Source organism: Otolemur garnettii, unplaced genomic scaffold (genome assembly GCF_000181295.1).
Source record: "Otolemur garnettii isolate 467f Iridium unplaced genomic scaffold, OtoGar3 scaffold00058, whole genome shotgun sequence".
Classification (NCBI taxonomy): domain Eukaryota; kingdom Metazoa; phylum Chordata; class Mammalia; order Primates; family Galagidae; genus Otolemur; species Otolemur garnettii.
The window spans coordinates 6,257,795-6,284,921 of NW_003852453.1; the positions used below are offsets into that span (position 1 = coordinate 6,257,795).

General features: G+C 36.0%; 1 protein-coding gene across 1 annotated transcript in view; it reads right to left on the bottom strand.

Moving 5' to 3' along the window:
- RPGRIP1L (RPGRIP1 like) overlaps positions 1-27,127 on the bottom strand; it is a 105,403-nt gene that overhangs the window by 59,174 nt on the left and 19,102 nt on the right. Inside the window, exons 8-16 of the mRNA XM_023514739.1 lie at positions 19,956-20,061; positions 17,630-17,776; positions 16,251-16,324; positions 10,739-10,878; positions 5,792-5,898; positions 5,534-5,584; positions 4,631-4,810; positions 3,935-4,052; positions 1,438-1,890 (exon numbers count right to left, since the gene is read on the bottom strand). Of these exons, the coding sequence (XP_023370507.1) occupies positions 1,438-1,890; positions 3,935-4,052; positions 4,631-4,810; positions 5,534-5,584; positions 5,792-5,898; positions 10,739-10,878; positions 16,251-16,324; positions 17,630-17,776; positions 19,956-20,061 (1,376 nt within the window). The remainder of the gene's footprint in view (positions 1-1,437; positions 1,891-3,934; positions 4,053-4,630; positions 4,811-5,533; positions 5,585-5,791; positions 5,899-10,738; positions 10,879-16,250; positions 16,325-17,629; positions 17,777-19,955; positions 20,062-27,127) is intronic.

Sequence of the window (27,127 nt, forward strand, 5' to 3'; positions counted from 1 at the left end):
TGGTGTCACAGGTTACAGCAACCTCAAATTCTTGGGCCCAAGTGATTCTCTCGCCTCTGCTTCCCAGTAGCTGGGACTATCGGCACTTGCCACAATACCTGCCTATTTTTTTGTTGCAGTTGTCATCGTTTAGTTGGCCCGGGCTGGGTGTATGTGGCCAGCACCATAACCACTGTGCTACAGGTGCCAAGCCTTCCTTCCCTTCTTGAATCTCTGATTTTGGAGTTTCCCAAGGCTCAGTCCTTGGTCACCTTCTCTTCTATAACTCTATCTATGCTCTATGTAATTTCATTTAGGCCCACGGCTGAGAATCTCTTCTCTATGCCAATCACACCTACTCCTATACATGCTTCTCTATTCCTGACCCTCAGACTACTGTATCCAGCTGCCTCCCTGACATCACCACTTGGATGGCTAACAGGCCAGTCAGTCATTACTGTACAAACAGAATTCTAGATTTTCTTCCTCAGATGTGTTCCTTTCCCAGTATTCCCTATCTCATTTATTGGCATTACAAATCTTCTAGTTGTTTACACCATAAATTCTTGTCTCCTCTATTTCTCACTACTGTTCTTCAATTGATAAGCAAGTCTTGAAGAGTTAAAAATACATATTAGATACAACTACTTTTTATCACTGCTTTCATTACCTTCTTAATCCAAGCCACCCCAACTTTCTTCTGATCAATGAGAATGGTCCTACTTTCTCTCTTGCTAGTCTACCCACAGCAGTCAGGGTGATTTTTCTAAAACCTAAATAAAATCCAAAGTCTTCACTCTAACCCACAAGCCTCCACGACACACTCTGGCTTCTGCCTATCACTGTCGTCTCATCTGTGCTCCTGCGACTTGTCAGGTTTGCTCCTCCCTCTGGTGTTTGCACTTGCTGTGTCCCCCGCATGCGACCGTCTCTCCTGCGTCTTGGCATGTTCAAATCTTTACCAACGTCACTCCCTCAGGGAGGCCCTCATCTCAACTAGCAACCTTCTATCTCTCTCCTTAGTAACTCAGGCAGATTAATTTTTTTTATCTGACAATGTATGTATTTGTTTTACTGCTTGTTTTTCTCTCTATAAGGTAAGCTACACAAGGACAGGGGCTTTTCTGTCTTATTTACCAGTGATCAGTGTATTCCCATTGCCTAGTAACTGTGATAACATGTTAATGTCTTAAAAACTTGATGGATGTGCTATAATTAATGCTTAATCAAAGTTATCAATATGATACACATCTGAAGTTATAAGTCAAAAAAATTATTAGCCATTGCAGTGACATCATTAATGACATTTAAGATAGTTCATTAACTTTCGGCAAAGAGCAATGCCCTTACCGTAAAGGCACCATTAACATATAAGAGAAAATACTAACTAAGAATACCATGTCAATATGTAAACCAAATTAGTCATTCCAATACCCAGTGCTTATAAACTGTACGTACCAACCAAACTTGCTGTACAAAATATTCGACCACTTTTTTCTAGAATTTCATGAAATCTTAATTGACATGTTGCAATTGTTTCATAATCTGTGCTGTAAGCTTGGTGGACCTCAAGAGTGATGGTATTCTTCTGAATATATTGCAAAAATAAGTCATTAACGTGAACGAGATACTGAGAAGTGAAGTTATATTCCGGGTGAAGGCCTCGCACTATGGGAGTTGTCTGGAGCTCAAAATCATAGAAAGCATAGGTACAAAAAGTGACAGGCTCTTTATCTCCAGATGCCTGTAAAACTTCAGAAGAAAAGGTTACTTTGCTGATATGAATTTCAAATAGATTTTCGCCTCGTTCTAAGTGGATGGTTTCATCAAATTCATCTACTGAGTCATCTGGTGCGATTTCTGGTTTAAATTTGTACTGCTTGGTGCCATAGGCAATATCCTTTAATTGGGCTGCAAGAGAAGACACACAGTTTAGAGATTTTAAAATACTGACATAAGAAGATACAAACCTTTGTATCTTCTTTGAAGTGGCTGGACATCTGAGCATTTCTGGTTAATAGTCTCAATCTTAAATTCTATGATCATACTATTTTTCAATAAATAATAGAAATTCATCATTTGACATCACTGATTAAACAAAAACAAATTTACAACTTGAGTTGCAATACAGCCTAAGCCAGGAAAAAGGGAAAAGAAAAAAAAAGTACAAAGGGACTCTGAGTGGACAGCTGAGGAACTATTTGGATTCCACCCGCTCCTCTGCCTCTGCTCTGTCCATTATCTTCTTCTATAAGTTCAATTTCTCTTTCCACGGGCTCCTTCCCTTTAACTTATTAAGGTTTGTACTTTTCTACTTTGGGGGTGATGGCTTCGTTTATTATCTTAATTTGTGACGGTTTCACAGTTGTATTCCTAGGCCCAAACTCATCAAACTGTACAAAAATATGTATAGCTTAAAGTATGTCAATCACACTTTGACATATTAAAGACAGGTTTTTAAGAAGATATGTCTATATACACATTTTTCTCCTAAAATTACACCCAAATTCCCAGAAAGAATAACGTTCACATTTGTCTCCAACTACTCTTGTAACCTCCTGCAAACAGCACCTGACTCATTTTTTCCCCAAGAAACTCCTCCAGAAAGAGGTACTGATAACCAGTGTATTGCTGCACCCAACAAAGGCCGGTCCTGTGTTACTGGACTCCTTTGCTTCCTCTGAAGCTTCCCTTTGTGAGCGTTCGTCCCACCCGGGCTCCCGCCTCACTGTCTCCCTGCTTCTCCTCTTCTCATTCTTGGGGTTCCGCTTCTTAGTCTACCAGGCATCCTCAAACTACGGCCTGTGGGCCACATGCAGCCCACCGAGGACATTTGTCCGTCCTGCTAGGTGTTTTTGCCGCCGCTGCCTGTCCTGCTTAGCAGCCAACTCATCCCAGGGCCCACAGTCCAGCCCTCCAATGGTCTGAGGGACAGTGAACTGGCCCCTTATTTAAAGAGTTTGAGGACCCCCGGGACACATTCTCATGAGTCATCTCCTCCACTTTTATGACTTTTGCTGCTGTCAACATTGAAAGCTTCCATATTTCTATTTTCAATTCAGGTTTCTTTCCTCCATTCCACACCCACATATCTGATGTTTTGCTTAGATATCCTACAGGCATGTCAAACTCAGCATATCCAAAATAGAATGTATCATATTGTCTTCTAGCTATTTTTGTACCTTAAATCTCAGGTGATGATGTTAGCATTCATCCAGTTGCACAAGCCATAGCCCACAGAGATCATCCTAGATTCCTTTTTCTTTTACTCTACTCACATTTATACAGTCACTACTATTCAACACTATTTCTTAACTTTTATCAAATTTGTTCCGGTCCTCACATCTTCACTATACCTTATTTATACTCCCAGTTGATGACCTATGTTATTAGAGAACTCAAACTGCCTCCTCCCTTCAAATCTTACCCATTCTTCCCGATACCAGTAGCATAATTCTGATGTATCCTCCCTACCTTAAAATCCTTTAGTGGTTCTCTAGGTTAATAAGGTTCCAACTCATGGGGTGGCAAACATTCAGGATTTAGTTCTTTCCAGCCTTATTCCAGGTTTTCCTCCCCTTACTGAACCGAGTTCTGATGAGATGGAACTCCACAGTGCAGCTTCCCAGTGTGTCACAATGCTGCTCACTGCCGTCATTTCACCTGGCTCAGTCACTGCCTGAAAGGCTTTTCATCACTTTACTACTGGTGAACTCTGTACTTTATGAAGTACTCTGATACGTTATCTGAAACACTGAATTTAAAAAGCTATAGGGAATTACTAAGAATTCTGGAGTAGAAAGGAATCAGATGAAAGTATCCTTTCGAGTAATTTATTATTAGAAGTATCAACTGGGAAAAAATATAGCAAAAATACATTGTGAGCGCAGATTTTGTAAACTGCTAAAAATCTATGCCTCGAGCTACTGTGGACAAAATGTTGTGTCCACTGTACCTTCTAGTTTCTGGATGCGTGCAGCCCTGATGTCAAGAAGATGAACATATTGCTCCACTTTGAGTTCATAATCTTGCTGCAAATTTTCCATCTTATGGGTAACTGCCTCAACCTCCATCTAAGACATAAGAGATAATAAGTTTGAATACTTATGGTTAGTTCTGTTTTCATTATTTAAAGATACTATGATTTTAAGCATTTTCTAGATCCTTGGGAATACCAGGAGCTATAAACCTTGGTTTCCTGACCTCAAATAGCTTACAGTTTACAAACTGTGCTTGGTACTGTTCATAAATCAGAAGTAAAATAAAGAACAGTCCAGATTCCTTTTGATAGAGATGAGTTTTTATTTTGTTAAAAGCTAAAATAACATAGTTGTGGCAGGATCTGGGTAACTATAACTCATCTGCAGACTGTGCTAACACTAGTAAGTGTTAAGTTCCTTGCCACCGTCCATTCTTTAAAACTAGAGATTTAAAAAAATATTTGTTTTTAAACTATTGATTCTACATACCTAGTTATAAGGCGAAATTCCAGAGATGTGGTAATACATGTTAATAGATGAAACGTGATAATAAATTAAACATGTGGTGACAAATAACTCAATTGCTCTGATAACACATGATACTTAGAACAGTAGATCTGCAGTGGAACATTACAGAAAATCCACCCTTTCACCCCAGCGTTTCACATTACCTGATAATCTTTATTAATTTTATGTTGCATAATTAGCATGTTTCTTGTCTTTTCCAGTTCTTGCACTGTTTCTGCGTGAGTTGCTTGTAGCTCTCTCATGGAGCGTTCTAGATCTTTGTCGGTTTTACCGTCCATTTTCTCTAAAAAGGAAAGGTCTCCACTCTTTTGTTCTTTTTGAGCCTAAGACAAAAACATGTTTTATTACCAAAACAAGCATTTCTAGACTATTTGACTATATGCATATGGATGTAAGAAACAACCATTAATTGAAAAGATGCTTTTCCGTTTTTCGTTCCTATCAGGAATAACCCAGTCCTGACATATATATCTGGATAGGTAAGTAGAACATTACAGATAAATCAAAACAGAGCTTATTACTTTGTGACACACAAAATAAACCATGTATATTTATTTATATTTCTTCATTTGATTAAAATCTACACTGTGATATAAAAAAGTATATTTTCTTGTGTCTTCTTGTACATAACAGAATCTCTAAAACTAGAAAACATCTTGTTACAACATTTATAATTCAGTATTTCACTTAAGATAACACCAACATCGCTCAGGGTAGAAAATTATTGATTAGTTTTATCGTGAGGCAGGTAAGAGCGAAATGTTACGATTAAAGAAAGTGCTTTAAGAGTTTTTGAGGTCTGTTTTAATGTAATTTTTATGTCATTATGAAATATGCATATGTTATAACTAAACGTCACCTGACCCCCTTCCTGAGTGTTAGTAGAGTTGATATGTAACACGTATAAATGCATAAAAGAGGAGCTAAGCTTCAGAAGATGCACAAATAATTCATTCTCCAGACATGCACTTTATAGGGAAAGGTCATCTTTATGCTGAAACAATTCTATGTACACATGAGAATCACGGTCAAGTTCAGAAAGTTACCTTTATGAGCAGGAGAGCTTCACTCAGTTCATCGGCGTTAATACTGCTCTCCTGTAACAGATTCAATAACAGCTCACAATGAGGGATTAGTGGAAAGTACAGGAGACTGCACAACTATTCAGATTCTCTTCATGGAAAGTAAGATGCCTGATGACACGAATTAATAAACTAATATATTCGTAGTATAGTGTTTTCTCTATGCATAAAACATTTACATAAAAATTTTGCATTTACTTCCTAAATAAGAAAACAATTCACCTGGTTGTAAAACTTCATGCGGTTTTTAAGTTCATCAAGTTGTTGCTTTTGCTCCAGATACTGTAACTGTAGTTCTCTATTCTCTTGAATGAGTTTCTCATTTTGGTCTTTATAAAAATAAAGTCAACACAAATGGAAAGGTAGGTGAGAATCAGGTGTAAGGAGACATTTTTTAATTATTTTAATTCCTGTTACACACCATGCTCTATCTAGTGTTGCTCTGGTCGGATAGAGAGGAAGCTGCGTTCTACCAAGACAACAGCAGCGGGGACGGGGAGCAAGCCAACACTCTCATGTGTCTCCCATATGATCCACTCGCTTATCGAAAACCCAAGACGCAAGTTCACAGTATTAATATGAGGAAATTGTGGCCTCTGGGACTTCAAAGGAATGTTCTATTTAAAATACTTAAGAAAATATGTTTCTAAATCTATGATTTTTACTTACTTATTAAGGGTCCTGAAAAGCATGCAGAAAAAAAAAATTTTCTTTTAGTTTTCAAATTGACTTCTTTGAATTTTCTTTTCCCAACTTAGCATAAAGTCTTTGTATTAAAACAAAGTAACTTCACTGATAAACTCCAAATCCCTTCTTTAATCAACCATACTTCCAACAAATCTGCTACGACAGGAGAAATGAATTCTCAAGCAGTGCATGTTAGTATCAACAATAATTCCTGGGGCTCCTTTATGCACTGAGTTCATGCTATTAACTAGGAGGACATGGGCTTAGAGCTCCTGCTACAGAATGGATAATGGGCATTCAATTGATCTAACTCATAAACAGGACTGACTATAGCAAGTTCATACAGACTAATTTTTCACTCCTTGTGGCAAACATATTTAGCTCTTTATAAAAACATAATAGCTATCTATCAGATTCACTGCATTCTGCAGTCTCCTGTTCTCAGGCGCACTCTTCAGGAGAGTTCGCTGGGCAGCTGGGTATCCCCCAGTGCTGTCTCCCTGTGCGCTAATGCTAAACCATGTCATCCAAAGTGTCACCACTGACTTCATCCTGCTCTCAATGATTTACGCTTATCAGAAGTCTTCAATTTAAGTTGCATATTTCTGTTTTCTTTTCTCAAAAAAAGCAACATATTTGCCAAGAATTCCTTACACAAATGTATTTGCATATTGACTACATTTTATACAAAAATATGTTGCTGACTTTTGCAAAGCTTTGTGTTACCAAGCTATAAATACTACATATCAATAAGAATGTTAAATTACACAGCTAAGAAGAAATGTACTAAATTTGAATGGTTTTAGCATCACGTTTTCCTGGCAATGTAAAAAAGTTTAAAAAAAAAACTGTGACCCTAGGGCATACAGAGACATCAAATATACTATATAAATACTTTTATCTTATTGGTAGAAGGTTAAAAGGTTATCCTAGCATATAAATTGTTTACATCTGATAGACTAAAGGAAGAATTTTCAAATGTGAATAATACTTAGAGATTCTGAAGATTAAGGTCAAATGCTTGTCTTTAAAAAACAAAATTAATAGACTTTTCTCTTAGGGAATAGAATAAGAATATGAAACTATTTTATGTCGATAGGTGAAAACAACATCTAGATAGAATGATTAGGTAACAAAAGGAAAGTCAGAAGGATGTAAACTCAAAGGTACTGAGAATAATATGGTTTTACTCCCGTCTAGCAAAACTTTTAAAGGTTCTAAGAGTGAGCTGAAATGTAAAGGACATGACTGTCCTATCTTTATCCAGACACATTGTATTTTAATTATTATTTCTATATTCTGGGTTCTCTGCCCTTTCAATTTTTCAGCACAGGGTTCCCAAGAACGATACGCTATCAGGTAAAAATAAACTTATTTAAATGTTTCCATCCTTTCCTAGTTTTTGTTTCAGTAACTATGTCCCCGTTCACTGATATTTTTAAAACTAGGGCATTAGTGGGAAAATAATTTAGTGGGAGAAGACTTTACTGAACATCAGTAACCTTCCCTCTACTGACTTTTGTGTAGAATTATTCACCATATTTTTCCTTTCTCTAACTGTTTACTAGGCATATAACTCCGGGTCTTTAAAAAGTACCAAAATGAGATAGTTCAAAGAGGAAATAGACTTGCTGAATTATAACACAAAAAAATCAAAGCACTCTGTACAAGATGAAAAATAACCTCCTTACCCTATGCTTCGACAAAAAGCAGGGTAAGCTAAACAGCATTTTATTCAAATGAGATAACATTTCACTCTTTTAAAATTATGTTCTTCCAACACACCATTAATAAGCAGAGAGCAGAGAACAATTCAACTAAACAATTTTCAGAGCTCCTTTGTGCTAATATCTTCAGCTGTGATCAATATAACCACATGCATTATGCTGAATTATGCATTTCAGCTAAAGATAGAAAGGAACTTTCAAAAGCCAGCCCTTAAACACATGCAGTTAATTTAAGCATTAACCAATTGCAAACTGCATTTACATATCCTTCCCCCCACACATTCACACAATCTGAAACTAATTTGTACCTTGAATAAAGAGGTGAGTATTCTTTAAAGTAATTTGCCAGTTAGATGAATGGTTGTAAGAAGCCAGGGAAACATCTTCTGGCAAAGAACATGTGATACATGAAAAGGTAAATGTGTGAAGAGACTTCAAAGTAAAATTTATCAATCTCAAAATCTGGACTATAAAAAGGAACTCTCAATATTAAAAGATTTCCTTAAATAGATAACTTCAATTTTATAAATTTATTATTTCCCTGGAAAAAATGGTTTAAAACTGTTGCATGTTTCTTATAACCCACTGTAACATTTTCACAAAGAAACAAAAATTTAAATCTTTAGAACTGAATAATTTGAGGTATTTAAACAAAAGTAACTAAAAAGTAACAGTTGCACTAAAAGTAAAGATTGAAATTTTTCTTTAGAAAATAATTGGATAAAGGTATAAAAATTTGTGTGGAAAGATGTTTCTTATGATACTTAAAAAAACTGAAGCTATTTAAATATTCAATAGAAGACTGTTAAATAATCTATGGTATATTCCCTCACTGGAAAACTACAGTAACCATTATAAATGGTGATGTAGATTTATATGTATACTCAAGAAATGATTTCACAATATTCTAAATAAAAAGCACCCTATAAAACTACATAAGCACAGGAACAACTCTGAAAGGACATGCATCAAATATTCATAGAGATTATCTTGAGGGTTGTGGAATTGATTTTTAGAATCTGTTTTGTTTACTGGACTTTTTTCCACAGTGTACATGAATCAAGTTTATTATTAAAAAAAATCCCCCAAAGATATAAGAACCAGTAAAAAAAGATGAGGAATGGATTAGATCAATTAAAATAATTTAGCAATTATAACAAGAACCCTTAGAACTTAATCAACAACAAACAGGTTTAAAAAAAAAACCAAACCAACTAAGATTCTATTCTTTTATGAAACGTTTCTTTCCAGAGACAAATTCAAAAGCTGAAAAGATACAGTTTTGTTAATTCTTAATATCTAGGTAAATATAGAAAGCATAGAAATGAAAAGGGTTTATTTCATTTCCCTCTGCTTTAAGAATGGGCAAGTTAGCTGTTTTTGGAAAGGAGAGAAGGAATATAGAGCTCTTCTACTTCAATAAACACGCATTTATTGAGCAATTACTAAGACAAAGTTACCCTGTTAGGCATTCAGTGCTGCACATTAAACCTCAGGAACTATGTTATCTTTGACATCAAAGCTTTTAAATATCCACCAGGTCAGAAAACGTCATTACCATTTTATTCCTCTCACAATCTTCTAGAGAAAATTCATAATAATCTATCATCAAATTTAATCATATGGTAAATAAATGTACTAGTGTGTTTCACTGAAATTAAGACTCACCAATTATAAGATATGTTCCAATTTAAGACTTATTAAAATATGAAAAAAATGTCAGATCACAATTTTAAAACACTATCACTGATAAGATGCATCCCAATTTTAGAGATGTTAAAAAGTAAAAAAAAAGTTCCCTATAGTCAATGAAATATGCCATTGTGATCTAAATAAAAATACAGAACTACTAACTAGAAACACAGTGGTTTTTTAGAGTCCATATGAAACTTTAAACATTCTTAGGCTACCGAACTGCAAATGTTGAAGAGGAGCAGCCTCCCGTCACATTCCTCGGTTTATCTAATAGGTGAGCAAAGAGATACAACACCTGAAGCTAATAGTTCCCCTGCTGGCAACTGTGTGTACATGTATGTGTAAAATAACACAATCCAGACATCGTTAATTATAATTATTTTACTTCTATAAGAAGGGTAAGATCTGTGACTTACAGCATGACACTTGTGAGACTGAGGTACGGACAACGTGAAACTTATTAATTAATTATTATTATTTTAGCAGCGACATACTGATAGAACTTCCTAGTATTTAAGTTCACTGTCAGGGAGTAAAGACAGTCATCTCACTACCAGAGAGGTCCACCCTGTTCAGCCGTCAGACCAGCAGCCCCTCCTTCCCCCAACCTGCTGCACTGCTTCTCTACCGTTACACCTGCACCACTTCACCTACTAGGTACTTACTTGTTGGTTTCTCCCTTTTAAATTTCCTGAGGGCAAGACTTTTGTCCTCCCTGCTGTATCCCCAGAACTCAGAACACTGCCTAGCACTCGGTGGTGCTCAATAAACACTTGTTGACTGCTGCATAAAGAAAGGCTTGGAATTTAGGAAAATTAAACAAATGAAAGACAAAGCGAATAAGGGTAATTCTGAGAAAAAAATGATTCCTTTGCTATATACACTAGGCTGAATAAAGGAAGTTTAGAGCAACCAGTACATTCAAGAAAGTGGATGGCTGTGTCCCCACTTGGTAGCAAGGTGATGGGCAAACAGTAGGCACCATAACAAACACTGACTGATTCAATGGCTAATCGCCCGATGTCTGCATGAGTTAAGTCAGTAGTTATTTTTTATGTACCTCTTTCGGTTTTTACTCTGTCGAGGATTTCATTTTTGTCTGTTAAATCAGACTTCAAGGCGGTCTCCAGCTGAGCGATCTGTACTTTGAGCTGCTGTTCCTTTAACTTCCATTGCTCTTCATGGGTAGCACTGAAGGCACTGCAAAACGCACGGGACACACAGAGAAAGCTTGGAAATCAGCTTCAACCGAAAATAATAAAGAGAAAAGCTTTTAGTGGCACAGAGACCACTGTCATCATGTCTTAGGAATTAAGTAAACATATGCTGGTCTGCTGCTGTTGAAACCAAGGCGCCTTTCTCAGGCTGCGGTTAGGGAACATGAAAGAGTTTGTGGGATGAGCAAAGGAACTGGCCTTAATTTAGAGCTCTAAAGTCAGAAAAGTTGGCAGTGTGCAGCTTTTGTGGGACTAGTAAAGGAATTCAGATACTGTACATACTCCAGAGGAATCCACAATCCCAAACCCCAGCAATTGACAACGGACAGAACCTTCTCTCCCATTTATGAACCTCTTAATACAGAGAAAATGAACTTTCCACCTGATCTTTAGTTCGGAAACTTTGAAAGAGTCTGTGATAATATCATGTTTACAAAATACTAGACAAAAAATGATTGCATACTGAACCATAAGACAGTAATTCTGATATTGATTAAGTAGTGATAATGCATTCTTTGTCCTAAAAAACAAAAAGCAACAGGTTAAGAACGATTGTACTTGTGTTGCATGATTAGGCTGAAAGACGGTGCCCTGTGCCTGATAAGAATGCCGAGGGGATTGCCATTCCTCAGTAAAAGTGCAGCAGCTTGAACTGTGGTGAAAACCTACTAACACTCAAGACCCAGCACACTACAAGGACAAATCAGTTAAAAAAGAAATGGTACACAGTAAATACATGTTTATGTCAGTGGTTCCTAAATGCTGGCTTAGACACTGTGCTAGAGCAGCTGCTGGAAGGACACTTCAGGAGACTCAAAAATGAAGACCCCAGAGCCCAGGAGCTCAGAGGCTTATAAAGCTCCCCAGATGACAGCCAGCTTTTGGAAAAACTGATCTTGATCTGTATTTCAGCAGAAAACCATTATCTGGGAAGCCTGATATGACTCAATAATCACCAACAGCTTTGACCCTTCTACTTACTTTAATCCCAGTAAATAAAACAAGAACTTACATAATCTGGTTTTATACTGACGATAAAGTAAATGGAAAAGCAACATTTTATTGAAAATTGCCCTTAATTTTGCTTCCAGTTAGTCTTAAGTTTTTATTCCAAAAGGGGTAACTTATCTGAGAGGCACAACTTTCAAAATAGCAAAACTGTATATTCATTTCACATTTTGAATATTTTTACTGCATTTAAAATAATAAGACCTCAATGGAATCCTAGAAGTTCCTCCTGACACGACATCTGTTTCTTCTATCAGTGCTCCCATTTCACATGTGAAACTCTAAAAAATGCATCATCTACCTACATATCAAAAGTATAATAACCTGGACCTAAATGAAATACCAATAAAATATGTACTTTAAATAGTAAACTGAATAATAAAATAACATTCCATTATGAAGAACAGACAAAATTTCTAGTTCTCAGCAAACTGTATGTACCAAACTCATGAGAGCGTGTACAAACATGCACACAGTGTATGTGTGCGTGTCTTGTTTTATTAAAAACATGTACTACCCGGAAAAAAAATTAGCATGAAGAAATAGGCACAACTATACACTGTATCAGATGCCAAAAATTAGAAACAGTAGTGTTTCAATAGCATTAGTACCAGCAAAAAGATCACCAACAGCTAATCTGGCAGAAACATCAGAAGCTGTATGTGTTTAAATTAAGAACAATTTAGCAGCCTGGTTTTTCCAAACCCACAAAATGCTAGTGTAAATCAGCATAAGTCAATCTGAATTTAGTCCACTGCTATCTTCCCTCTAAATTTAGGATTACATTCCACTGGAGTTTCATGAGGAATTCCTTTTGAATTTACTGTATTCCTCTATGCTTGAAGCCATCTGTGTAACTATAAATGGTGAACCACATCTGGCTCCATTTTCTCTGTAAGGCCTATATGTATGATTAAATCTGCATAAGAGAACAGTCTCTGAGAACCTTTTATTCATGAAAATGTTTCTGTATATTGCCTATAGTGACAATGAGGCGGGATCAGAGTTGAGCTTTTGTACACTTTTCACTGTTACATTACGTTGCAGGACCGATAAAATGCCAGCCTGCAGGGGAAGGCCCACTGGGGTCTGTGGTCACTGGGATGTCTACTGGCAGCCATGGGTCAGCAGACTTTGAATACACAACCTAGATCAAAAATGTCATAAGATTAAAATAAAAGCTGAGGAATTTATCTACACCCTAAGGTCTTTTTCCCTTACAGAAGAAACTCCATTTACGCCCATGTTTAAGGGCATCCTATAATGAGAAATAGGGACGAGAAACTTTAAATCATCTGTAGAGGAATCCACAGACAACTTTCGTTAGTGCTTAAGGAAAATTAAACACGTATTTCTGCAGGATATTTCAGTTACTGAAGGAAGATGATGCCCACGTGTACTTGGAGTTTGATTTCTGGGAAGCACAAAGTGCTCGTATTTGATCACACGAGCTGTCAAGATTCCTAGAAGGTTCCAGGGACAGATGCTCACGTCACAGAAATGGAGCACAAGCACCGAGGGGTGCTCAGCAGTGCTCTTTTCAATTTAGAATATAAGACAACTATCACAGCATAAAACTTGATCCACCCAATTCTTCAAAAACTAGATGAACACTTTTTAAAAAATATGTATTAGATTAATATCTTTCAAGGAGTTAATACCTTTAAATGACCTAAGTGTGACCCATTGATTGAAATGAAATTTGAGTTCAAACAAAAGGCCACATTCAAGGAACCAGAAGGGACATGTGGCCCCAAGGCTGCAGGCTCCCCACCCCTACAGGCCAGGATCTCAAATAGACTGAACTGTAGTTGGATGGTAGGGAGAGGGGCTTGGGTCCACAGGTGAAGAAGCTCTGAAGGGTGGTGAACAGACCATTTTATTAAGTTTTAGTTTATTGTATACATGTGTAGCCACTGCATTCAACAGTTACTGCGCCCCAAAACTATAGTAACTTCAAAAATGGAACATAACATTACCATATTATGTTACAGAGTATCTTTCTCACCAAATAGGCTTAATTGCAAAACATTTACTCTGAACTTCCAAATTGAGTATTTCTTTAAGTTCTCCTTACTTCTTGGCGTTGTTTCAAAAATGGTTTACCATATTAAAAAGGGCTCGTAACAAATACTAACATGAGGGTTTTATTTACCAGAGGGTTCTCTAATATGTCAGATGTCAAGTAATAAACACATTCGAAATTTCACTTGAAAAAGGGAGATGAGAATGCAATCTGAAAATCATATTTTCCTCTTGAAAACCAGCCAATTTTGAATAACAAACAAATGCTGTCCTTTTTAAAACATGCTATCGTTATGACTCACCAAACAGGGAGTAGACGCAGTTTGAGGACTATGAGCGGCTGGCAATGAGGAGTAACAGTGCCATGAAACGGAGGAGCTGTAAAGAATCTTAGGATGATGTGGTTTTTGTCGAGTTTCTCTAACTATTTAACTTCTGAAAATACAGTATACATATTTTAAAAAACTATATTCAAGAATTTAAAGTTCTATTTACTACTACGTGTTTTGGGTGGATTTTGTACTGAAGTGACTTTAATTCCTCTTTTGACATTAAATGTTTTTGACGCTCCTAACACATATTTACTTCCTTATACCTCCCATAAAATTCAAGCCCAATGAAGTTAGCTTTTAGCGTGACAGGGAAAAAAAACATAGTTCAAGCATGAAACATTAAGAAAAAGCTCTTCAAAGTCAAATTTATATTCTTAGATCATCTTTTAATGTGGAAAGATAAAGTTTCGTGGTGATAAAGTAAATATGGGGAAAACATGGCTTTCTCAAAATTCCACTTATGCAGTATTCCCAGCTCAGTTTAGTTTTTTTATTCCAAGAAACTATGTATGTTCAGCAAATTCTCAAACTGGGGAGAAGTAGAAAATATAGAAGTAATGGCTAAATAGCAATTATTTTCTTATACTTATATAGACTATGTTAAATTATTTGAAATTACAATACATTGAAAATGTGAACCAACAAAAATTTGTGAATTTTTCCCTTATTCCATGAATCTTTGCCTTTTATATATACAATTTCCCGATGCAATTAAAATCAGAGAAATCGTTGAGGCATAGGGAAAAAAAATTCAAGTTTTAACAATTTGGATTCTGGTCTTTTAAGGAGTCTCAGCAATGTTGTGTGACTCTGCCTCAGTCTCTGAAGTTTTCTGGCGTCTCAGTTCCCTTGTTATAAAACACAGGGATGATATTATCTTCTCTGTTATCTAACAGGGCGTAGTACAATCTGTACAATGACATCTGAATTTTTCAAAAACATCCACTGGAATAATACGTTATATTAATTTAGATAATTTTTCCAAAGTCAGCCAAAACAAAAGCCCACCCCCACCCTCTTTGGGTATGATTTATTTAATTTAAAAAATGCAAATTTAATTTGGAAAAACATTAAACATACAGTTAAAAAGTTAAAGATGTATTTGTAGATTAGATGGCTATTTTCTGAGGTTTCAGCATATGATTCATAGAAGCAACTGTTGAATATCAACTATGACATATTTAAATATATATTAAATTTGCTTTCATGTAAACCTATATTTATAATTTATTAGTATCAAACACTAAAAAAGAATTTTAAAAGTTACACATAAATGTGTGTATACACACCCAGATACTTCTATCACTTGACTAAACTTGGGTGTGGAATAAAATTTTGTTTCTAAAATTATCAGAAGGGATTAATTTCTAAACCACAGTTATGCATCCAATTAAGACACAACATTGAAACAACCCTTTAAAATTTATATTGAGATAAAGATGATTGTGTCTCTCTTTGTAAGAACCAGAGAGAATGATTTTTTTCCCCAACAAAATAACTCTTTGGAGAGCCCAGGGCAGAGACCTAAAGAGGTTCAAACACAAGCTCCGCTGTCTCACACGTTTTACAGTGAAAAGTACCTCTTAAAGGTACTTAACTCTGTTCTATCCTCCTTGGCTGCAAAATGGGCATTTGCAATACCTGCATTTCCAGGTGCTGTGAGAAACTTCTAACACTGAATGTAGAGCATCTAGCACGGTGTGTGCCAGGCTACATATATATATAAAACTATAGTTCAGTGTCCAGTGAGTGACAGTTGTTACTGGTAACAAAGTGAGAAGGTTTTCTTAGTAGTGACACATTACTGCTCAGATTAAAAAACTCATTACCAATACCTTAAAAATCTTATTTTTCTTTTATAAAGTATGGATATTTCTTGCTATCCTTTGCTGCTAAGTCTTTACTCAGCATTAGATATTCTGACAACAAATGTTTTGCTACAAAAGAACTTACCCAAGAGAAGGAAAGAGCCCAGGGAATTGTGATTTACCTGTCATACAGCTTATCATAGTTCTCCTTTAAAAGTTCCCGTTCCTTTTCTAAATCACTAATTCTATCCTGCAGCTAAAATAAAAAGGAAATTACACATTAGGCGATTATTAAGTAATACTAAATGGGGTAAAAAATAAAAGCCAGGAAAAATTCCACGAGATGAGGCTAACACGTCTCAGTCTTGATTTCTAAATATCAGCTGCTACTAGACTGTTCATATTGTCTGCACTTAAATCCAAGTTGTTAAATAAACATGAAATTAATATTCCTATTTAAATTTAGTAGAAATATATGTACTGTTTCATGGCAACATGTGCCAGAACTCAAAGAATATGTTAAGAGCTTGCTGTGAAGTTCTGAACAACAATATATTTTGCTTTTCTCCACTATGAATTCTATCATCATATTCATCTTGGATTAATTTCCAAATGGCCCATAAAAAATAAAAGGATTAACTTGTCTTTTAAGTTCATTTCAAATAATCTGTGTCAATCACTGTTTACTGTGAAAACACAATTTCTCGTGTTACCTGGAATTTACAAATAGCCAGCAGCATATCTTATGCAGAATTGAATGAATAAATAAAACTGTATACTTTGTTTCATCCCAATGAATAATATTTCTCAAAAATAAACTTAGGGTAATAAATACATCTTTAAGAGTGAAAGATTTTTGTACTCCAGTATTTAAGTTTCATTCATAAGTATATTTGTAATCAGAACTTTCCCCCCACGGATTAGATAGAATACTCTTAAAATTTATTTCAATTTTCAGAATTCTCTTTAGATGCTATAAAGATAGAGTAAAAGATTCTCCCACAATTAGAACAGAATGTAGGCATCTTATTTCATTTCCACTCTTTTAGGAGTGAGTTTCACAGACTACAGAAAAAGATGTGCTTTGGGAAGTCTAGCTGGGAGGTGTGAGTAGTAACAGTAACAGGTGAGTTTTCAAACAACTCCTTAGGAAAAAAATCAGCTAATTTCACAAAAATTTCTGATATTGCAGAACATAACATCCATCTCTTCAGAAACAGATATATTCCTATAACTTTGTTTTAGTATCTCAAATGACCAGTAAGTTGTAGCTGAGAAAGTTAAGTTCTGTAGGTAATCTGGCCTTAGTTTCAAAATATCTCTTTTCTTTTTACCCAAGGACCTTTAATTCTTCAGGTGAACAGTAGCTTTTGGCACCTCTGTGAGTCTTGTTAAGCACTGATTTGCCATTCAGAGACTATACTGACTACTCTGTTTTGCTGTGCTCAAAACACAATTTATGTAGCTTATATTATAGTTTTAAAATAAATACAATATTTTAAATGTTTCTACTTTACTTTTTCAGAACAGTTACAGATGGCTAATCTCATCGGGAGCTTACCTCTTCTATTCTTCTTTCAGAAAATGCCATGGAATGCAACTGTTTCTCGAGGTTGCAGCATTTTAAACGCTGCTCTTTAAGTTGCATATTTAACTCTTCTCCATTTGCCACCAAGGCATCGTGGCTGATCCTCAGAGTTCTTTGCTTCTAAAAAACAAAAAGAAAATCTTTTCAACATATTTCTGGATTATACTTTGAATAAATAATTACAGTTTTATAAATAAACTTGTTCCTGAAGTTCACAGCATACAGCTTATTTTTCACATCACAGATGTGCTAATTACCTGTGACATCAAGAGTGTGACATAAAGAAGAAAACACAGTTTAGCAGTCACCTAATGCAAACTGTTTCTGTCCTTTATTATTTCCCCCTAGTTTTGTTGAAAGTGACCAATAAGTAAGTTAGTTTTAACAACTAAGTCTTTTTCTTTTTGCTGTGGTGACATTGGTTGCATATGCTGTCTAAAAAGCTGCATGGGTCAAAAATGCTGACCACAGATACGTGAGTGAAGAGACGTGCCATCCTACCCAACAGACAAACTTGGATGGTGACCTTTAATTACAATTACATTAAATTTTTCAATTCAGAAATAAACTCTTAATTTAAAAAAAATGGTCTATTTGTGACCATGCTTTAAGTTCACTTTTATAAACTTCAATGTCCTTTATAAATAAAATAGGTAATTACATTAAAGTCTTCTCATAGAGACCATTTGACCATAACACGTAAGGCCTCATCTGCTAAATAAACCCCCTAAGCTCTACTGAAGGTTTTCTTCACTCATGTAAAAGAAACCAGACTACAGAGCTATTCAGGTCAATTTTCATTCACACTGAATTATTCTGTATTATTACAGAACAGCATCTCCAGCCAGATTCCTCTGTGCTCACTTCATTAAGGCTGTTGGCCTGAACATCTCAAATCTTTAACCTACATCAGTTCCCCAAAGAGGTACCTGTATTGTAGCATATGCTTGTTATTATTGCTATTTAAACAAATACCTAGGGTCACTGTTAAATGGAAATCAAAACAGTGAAAGTGATCGTTGAATGCAAAATCATTTCAATTCCTTTCTTAATTCCTCATCTTAGAAATGGCTTTCAAATATATCTTTTATTTTTTTTTTTAAGACAGAGTCTCACTATGTTGCTCTCGTAGAGTGCCATGGTGTTACAGTTCACAGCAACCTCAGACTCTTGGACTTAAGCGATTCTCTTGCCTCAGCCTCCCAAGTAGCTGGGACTACAGGCACCCACCACAATGCCGCCTGTCTTTTTATTGTTATTATCGTTGTTGTTTAGCAGGCCTGGGCCGGGTTCGAACTCACCAGCCCCGTGCATGTGGCCAGCGCCCTAACCACTGAGCACAGGCACTGCGCCTCAACTGTATCTTTTTAAATTTCCGTCTTCTACCTATATGTAGATAGAACTATCATTTCCATTCTCTAGTCAGTCTCTTCTCTTGCTAACTTTCACATTTGTACAGAAGTAGTTATTACTTGGCATTTAAGGTGGTTCCTGAAGTGTGGAAAACATCTCCCAGAGTATTGCTGAAAACTATTTCACTATCTAATTGAAGGCTGAATTTAGGGTTCAGACGACCCTGTGCTTTGCATCAGTTTACTGCTTCCTTCTTCTCAGTACTTCAAAGTACTGCCTAATATAAATTCTGCTCATCTGCAATGTTTTGGAGTTCATTAATTCCAGAATCTAAGTTAATTATGCAGTGCCAACAAACAGGAGCCCTCTGAAGGCACATTCCTATGGGGCCACAGTTCTGTTAAAACAACCATGCGGATAAAGAATCCCAAGTATTGTCAACCTGAATTGGTAAGATATAAAATAAATACACTGATAGTGGACATCATGAGAACTCAAAGATTTTCAGATAATGGTAGTGACCAAACCAGTACGAAAATCCACATCAAAGAAAGATTAAACAGAACATGACACTGACCTATTCATAACCTGGGTCTATATCTTCAATATTTTATAAACACTTAGAGTTGAAGATAAATGCAAATATAGCAAAAACTTCAGTGCTATGTTCCCACAATGAATTCAGATAAAAGAATATAAGATTTATAATAAATGTGTTTATTATTTTATTATGACATATTTATAAAAAGTACAAGCAGTTAATTATTTCTTTAGTGATTAAGTTATAAAAAGCAATATATGAAGGGAAATTACACACATCTGTGAATAAAAAACAATTAAAAAAATTACTTTTTACTGTTTGACGTTCTATGTTAACAAACTAACCCTGAATGCTATTTTTGAATCCTTTATAATATCATCATAATAAAACAAACAACCACAGTACCTCTTGAAGCTGAATAAATTTTCCTTCCATTACTGAAAGAGCATTGCTTTTTTCCACTAGTTGTTTATGAAGTTTAATCATTTCTACATTGTCCCGAATATTTGATCTTCAGAGTTCGGTTTAAGAAAAAGATAGAAGTGAAAAAAAAAAAAAAGTTAAAAGAAAAAAATCTCTGGTGTAGTTATAATTTTTCAATTAATATTACTTAAGAACTGTTTATATACTTGCACACCAGTGTGGTTTCTGGATTTTTATAAATATAGAACACATTATTTAAAACAACTAATAATCATTTTGGAACTTTCATAAACTCAAAGTCTCAGAGTTTGAAGGAAGCCTCCAAGCCTGGTGACTATGTTACATCTACCCTGACTGATTAACATGGATTTAAAATCAATTCATAGTCTCCTAACGGATAATATGAAAACACATTAGTTTTTAGTACAGCAATGGTTCCATTATCAAACTTCACATGTATTTTTAAGAACCATCATGCTATTTTTCTCTCTAAATAAAAACTATGCAATATAGCCATTCATTTTCCCACCACTCCCTTGAAGTAAACGGTATCATAAGATCACCGTTTATTGGAGTTTCCTCTTGGAGTTTTAAACTTTTCAAAATATTTCCAAAAAAGTGACTTAGCATTTTATACTAATAATGCCCAAAGCTGGCATTTAAATATGTTGCAGATGTGCCTTTAGCTGTAAGAGATCATTTGATGTCCAGAGGGTATACAGAAACCCTATATGCTACAATACTATTTTGTATTTTTCCTACTGAGATTAAAGCAAATGTAGAATTTAACAGGAAGATCTTGTTAAAGGTTAATCATAGATCTAAATGAATACCTGTTTTCAAAAGGCATTTATTTTCCTGACAGAGAAACGTTCCTTCTTTTAATGTTTTACATTCCAAGTATCCTTAGAATGGTGAAGCTTGACTTTATACTCCATTTTTAGAGAAAAATGTAAAAATGTTGAACTCAGAAACTTACTTCAGTATTTAAAGTAAGTTATTTTACTTTCAAAACTTATCTAACGTACACATATTGGAAAAATTGTCACAATGCCCTACTGGAACCAGAAAATGGACTACAAAGCTCACACATCTGTAAACCAGCTGAGGACTTGAAATACTTAATTTTCCTCTTTGATATTTGAAAGTTCATTGTATTCTGGCATTGGACAGTTAATTGTCCTCACACAGAAGATAAACAAGTCCAAGAACCTGAATCCTGCCCAGTATGCAGTCTTAACACAATGTTAAAACAATTATGTGTCTAAAACGTGTTATCTGGTAGTTCCGAGCACATATTCAATAGTATTATTCCCTCAGTACTACTGTTATTCACTTAAAAAAATACATGCACAAAATATGAAGAGAAAAATATTTAAGTCTAAAGAAATATTTGTATCATTTTCATATTTAGATGTCAAAATATAATTTACCTGTTTCCGCAGAATTACTTGGTTTGACTACTCGATCTAATATTTATTATTATAGAAAGACAGAATGTGATTCAAGTACTTAAAATCTTTTCTTACATTTTCAATTCTTTTTAAAAAAATGTTAATATTTTCAAGAAGATTCAGATGTATTTGAATAATAACTACTTCCTGATAACAGTAACAAAGAATTAAATCTCAATAATCCATTAGGCAACATAAAGTTATAATGCATTTTAATTTTAAATTTTCTTTGTTAAATCAAAGGCCAGTAAGCATATTTCAAAACCTTTCAGTGGTTTAGTTGGTGGGTACTTTCTTATTTTCCTTAACTCTGAGGAGTTTCACCTTTTCAAAATATTGCAAAGTAAAACGACAGACACTTTATACTAATAGTCAGTGGGCAGAAACGTAACACAAGTAGTATTTAGGAAACAGCAATAATGACGTGGCACTTTAAATAAACAGTCAGTGTGGTGTAGAGTACACCTTTTCTGGGACGAAGCAAACCCTGCAAGCCCTTTAATAATTACTCCTAAGTATCAGTGTAAGGGGCCTGAGCAAGACTCCATATTCTGTGAGGGTAATGAAAGGAAAGGGTCACCTGTTCAGCTAAGTGCTGGGTAAGCGATAACACAAAATGCTAAAACCAGCAATGTGATGAATGTGGTCTGGCCTTTAAGAAGGCATACAACGAAAACCACCTCAGACTTGACAATCACCTCAACGTTTTTACATAAACTATGAAAAAAATAAAGGTAGAGGTGAGAGAGAAAGAGGAAAGGAGATGTCTCAAAAAGATGACAAGTAGAAGGATGTTTTAGACAAAAGGAAGTTAGAGCCATTTCTAAGTGGCCAGCCCTAGCCTTCAATGCATGTGGAGTAAGGGGTCAGGTCTGTCTTTGAAGAACGGACACAGGGCTAGTTCTATGAGTCACTTGAAGTGACTTCCACACACGATGACAGGAACACCACATCTTCGGGATGATGATGTTCTAACAGAAAGACCAATGCATGGTAAAAGCACCCAGATGGACTCTGACAGCCATGCACCAAGTCATACGAGCTGCATTACGCATGGTGAAATGATTTGCAAACAGATATCAAGCATACTAATTAAGTGCTTTGTAAAATAAATTTCTCAAATTTTTCAACAAGGATTTTGAAAAAACCATGAACCATTAAGCTGGAAAATGAAGTTCCTTTTCTTTCTCCCCCTCCTTTTTTTTTTAATAGACATATGACTTAGAATCATGATCAAATCTTCTAAAACTTTGAGTAGAGTTGTTGGCCCATCCCTAGATTAAAAACAAACTGAAATAAATTAGATTTTATGTTGAAAAAAGTAATCCAGCTCAACAACCTGAGTGCCAAGTTTCTCTCATATAATTTGAAACAGTCAAGCAATAAACTCTGAAAAAGGAATGTCTAATGGAAGCTTGAAAACACTCGACTCCAGCTTTGCTACTGGTGCCATAATAAACCCAGAAACTTAAAACCTCAGACACACTGGAGAAGGAAAACTTCAGCGCAGCTACGTGATGTAAAGTCTAACAGGAAGGCTTAGGAAGCAAAAATCTTTGCACCAGTGAAAGCTTCATGCACTTAATTCCCCAGGCACTCACCTCCCTTCCCCCACACTCCTGCCAACATTTCATTCTTCACTAGGGTAAGAATTATGACAGCTAAAAAAGCTTCTTGAATTTTTGAGACCAAAATGTTATAAGAGTTAACAGCATTTAGAAGAGAAGGCTCCAGAACACAGAAGCTAGGCTATGAGATTCTGGGAAGTAGCTGGGTCACATATTTATGAGACAGAATGGAGAGGTTCTTTTTGAGTAATAGTATTAGGCTGACTACTTTTGGGAATAAGGTCGAAAATAATCTTAGAGTCTTCGGCTTTTTTTAAACAGAGGCAGACATTCTTCTGTAAGTGTGCCGTTGAAAGAAACAGAGGCCATTCATAGTTCCTATTATTAGAAATACACAGATAACAATCACTAGCGAGGTTACTACCTTTGAACAGAACTACAGAAGACTGCTAATAATTTGAATGGAATAAGCTTCCATTCCAAAACAACTGAAGAAAGTCTATTCGAGAGATAATTTGGTTTTGCTCAAAACTGCTACTTGATTTCGTAGGTAAAAACAGTATTCCCTGAATTAAGACTGCAGAAAGGAAAAAAATCTGCATATGTTTACTTGCCTCTGGAACATAACTTTGTTGTGGTGTGTGTGGGCTCAAACCATAAATCAGAACTAAGTACAGTAGAACCTCCACAGACGACCACCTCCTGAACTTGACCTAATTTTCACAGACTTGACATGCACCACACGTACGTATCACTACAGCAGGCCTAGGTTCCTGATGTTGACCACCTCCACGTGCTGACTAGTTGGTTACAATCTCTTGGGTGGTCAACTTACAGAGATCCTACTGTAACTACATTCTTATGAAAATGCTTTCATAAGAATGGGCTCTTTCTGCCCCCTTTCTGCAGAGCTCACAGCCCCCTTCTGCAGAAAGGGGACAGAAAGAGCCCAAATCCTGGTTCGTGTTCTTAAGGGAACTGTTTTTAAGATCAAGTTTAATGGATTCCAACTAGAGATTTACAGTACTAGGAATGGGAATCTGAGACTTATTTCAAAAAGCCCAATGGGAAATGTAGATTTACCAGCAATTAAGTTGCAAAACTGAACTAAAGATTTTGTATCGTTTTTATTTTTTGATAGAATTATACCAATCCAGGGCATTAAGCTAGGTTATGCCACACTTTTCAGAAGTAACAATTGCCATGATATAGATCTTGGATGAATACAAACAGCTTATTTTGTAGGCAAAAATCTCTCAGAAGCACGAGATCCCTAGGGAGAAAATGGTTGTCGTTTAAAGGAAGGGAACCACTTACCTGTTTCAATCTATTTGTTTTATAGTCCAGGTAGCTAACTGAGGCTCACAGAAGAACTGAAAGTCCTCATGTGGTAGAGTTGATACTCATACCTAGTTCTAAGACCTAAATTCTTTCCTCTCTTCTAAGCTGCTTTCTTTTCTAAGAAGCTCTGAAGTTTTAACTTCTCCTTCACTATCATGTATGTACCAATATATTAATTGCTATTTTTTTTTGTTTGTTTTGAGACAGAGTCTCACTTTGTTACCCTTGGTAGAGTGCTGTGGCATCAGAGCTCACAGCAACCTCCAACTCTAGGGCTCAAGCAATTCTCTTGCCTCAACTTCCCAGGTAGATGGGACTACAGGGGCCTGCCACAATGCCTGGCTATTTTTAGAGATGGGGATCTCACTCAGGCTCAGGCTGGTCTCCAACCTGTGAGCTCAGGGCAATCCACCCATCTTGGCCTCCCAGAGTGCTAGGATTACAGTGTGAGCCACTGCACCTGGCCTATACTAGTGCCTATTAATTGTGACAATTTCTGCGGTTTATGTGAAGTACTGAGAAAATATGTCAAGTCACTATCACAGAAAAACCTTAGACAATATTAATAATAAAAGATGCAGGGATAAAATAAATGGTATTTCAGTGTGATAATTTTCACTGGGCAAATCCTAAGCTATTCAAAGGAACAGTAAGAGCTTGGTGAATATATTTTTAAAAGATGACAGATCTCCCCCATCCCCATGTAATAATGTTTGCATGGTTATCCCTGGTCCCACTTACCCTTCCATTAGAGAACCAGATGTGCCCTCTAAATTAGGGGGCTGGGCAATCAGGCAAATCCAAATTGAGGGGCATTCTACAAATAAATGTCAATGGGCTAGAAAGAGTGGGAAATTATTCTAGAATAAAGAAAGCTTAAAAGATGAGGGAACTAAGTGCAATACATGACCCTTGATTGGCTCCTAGTTCAAAACAATACATAAACAGATATTAAAAAATTCAAGCTATAAAAGACATTATGGGGAGAAATGGAGAAATTTGGACGTGGACTGTGTATCAGAGGATACTCCTATATCATCACTGTTAATGTCTCCTATGTGATGGCTGAACTGTGCTGGGCAGCAGGATATCCCTGTTCCTGGAAGATGCTTACAGATACAGAGTGTGAAGTAGTACATATACCGAACTTTCAGATGGGAAGAAGAGAGAAAGGAAGAGCGTGGAAGAGAAGGGTGCAGAGAAAGAGGAGGGGGAAAGAGGCAGGAGAGAAGAAAAGAGAGAGAAAAGAAAGGGCTCACACACAAACATTAGAATACAGAAACAGGCTTTTGTGCCATTCACAAAGACGCTGGGGGTGAAAGGGACATGAATGCTTTTTTGTAGGCTTACAATTTTTTAAAATGAAAACCTGAGGAAGAACTTAGAGGGCTTGAAAGTACTTAGAGTGCTAGGGAGTAATCCTGTATCTGTACAGAGCAGAGAGTCAGCCCCCAAAGCCAAGATGTTTCTTATAAAGCAAGGCTGCAAGAGGCTTTTCTGTTGTGAGAGTTGACAGGATGCTGTCCGCCAAAGGGAAGGAGCAAGTGGGAATGTTTGAAATACTTATGGGTTAAATTTCCTCCACTGGGACATTACGGCACTTACATGATTTTTAATTAAGAAGGTAAACACCCTAACATTTATTTAAAAAAAAAAAACACTTAGTACAAACTAGTTGCACATTTGGTAAGAGTATAAATATTTTTGGAGTTGAAAAAGGTCAATAAATGGTAAAATTATTCTGATTTTAATGTTCGTGTACATGTGTTCACTGGTTACTGCTTTGCATTTAATTTCAGACGGCCTTTTTAATAGGCAGAAAATGTGCATTTTTATATTGTTTAAATTTTAATATGGATTTTTGTTCAAAACAACACAGACATTCAGGCTACTTGTAAATGATACAAGATTTTTTGCTAATGAGGCATTATGTAGAACATATGCAAAAATCACAACTCAGTCTTCCAAAATAGACCACAACAACAGGAAAAAACATGATTTTAATAAAAAAGAGCAGCACTGGGCTTTTACTTCAAAGCAATTAAGGGCTTTGGATAACCAAAAGTTTATGTCAGGCTGATGCCAAACCAAACTGCTCTATTAAACACATACTACGAAGAGTTTCTGTAATATTCTATGAAAAGACTCTCTGCCATAAATATCAAGCACTACCACTCTGAAGATTACGACGACGTTAGGTTCATGTTTGAGAACAAGGAGTCCAACAGCCAGATCAGACTTCTAGAATTTCAGATCTGAAATAACGTATCCGTGAAAGAGACGTTTAAATATGTTTTCCATTTTGTGATTTTTCTCTACAGTAAATTATACCAAGTTTTATATTCTCCCCAACATTTTTTTCAACAGTTTTCCATTAGTCTCAAAAAACTTGCTGTTACACATAAAATTCTGAGCTATGTGTAAGCATTAAAAAAAAAAAAAAGAGAAGCACTGAAGGCCCTTAATTTATTTCTTCAGCTTTCACAAGTATATTTTAAGAAACAATATGCTATTCACTACATACATCCTTCCTTCTAAGCCAATGACATGTAAATTTTCAATTTTATAAAATCAGTGAGGTAGGGTACAAACTATTTCTTTGGCTTCTGCAACAAAAATTCCTTTGCCGCTCGGCGCCTGTGGCTCAAGTGGCTAAGGTGCCAGCCACATACACCTAAGGTGGCGGGTTCGAATCCAGCCCGGACCCGCCAAACAACAATAATGGCTGCAACCAAAAAATAGCCGGGTGTTGTGGCGGGCGCCTATAGTCCCAGCTACTTGGGAGGCAGAG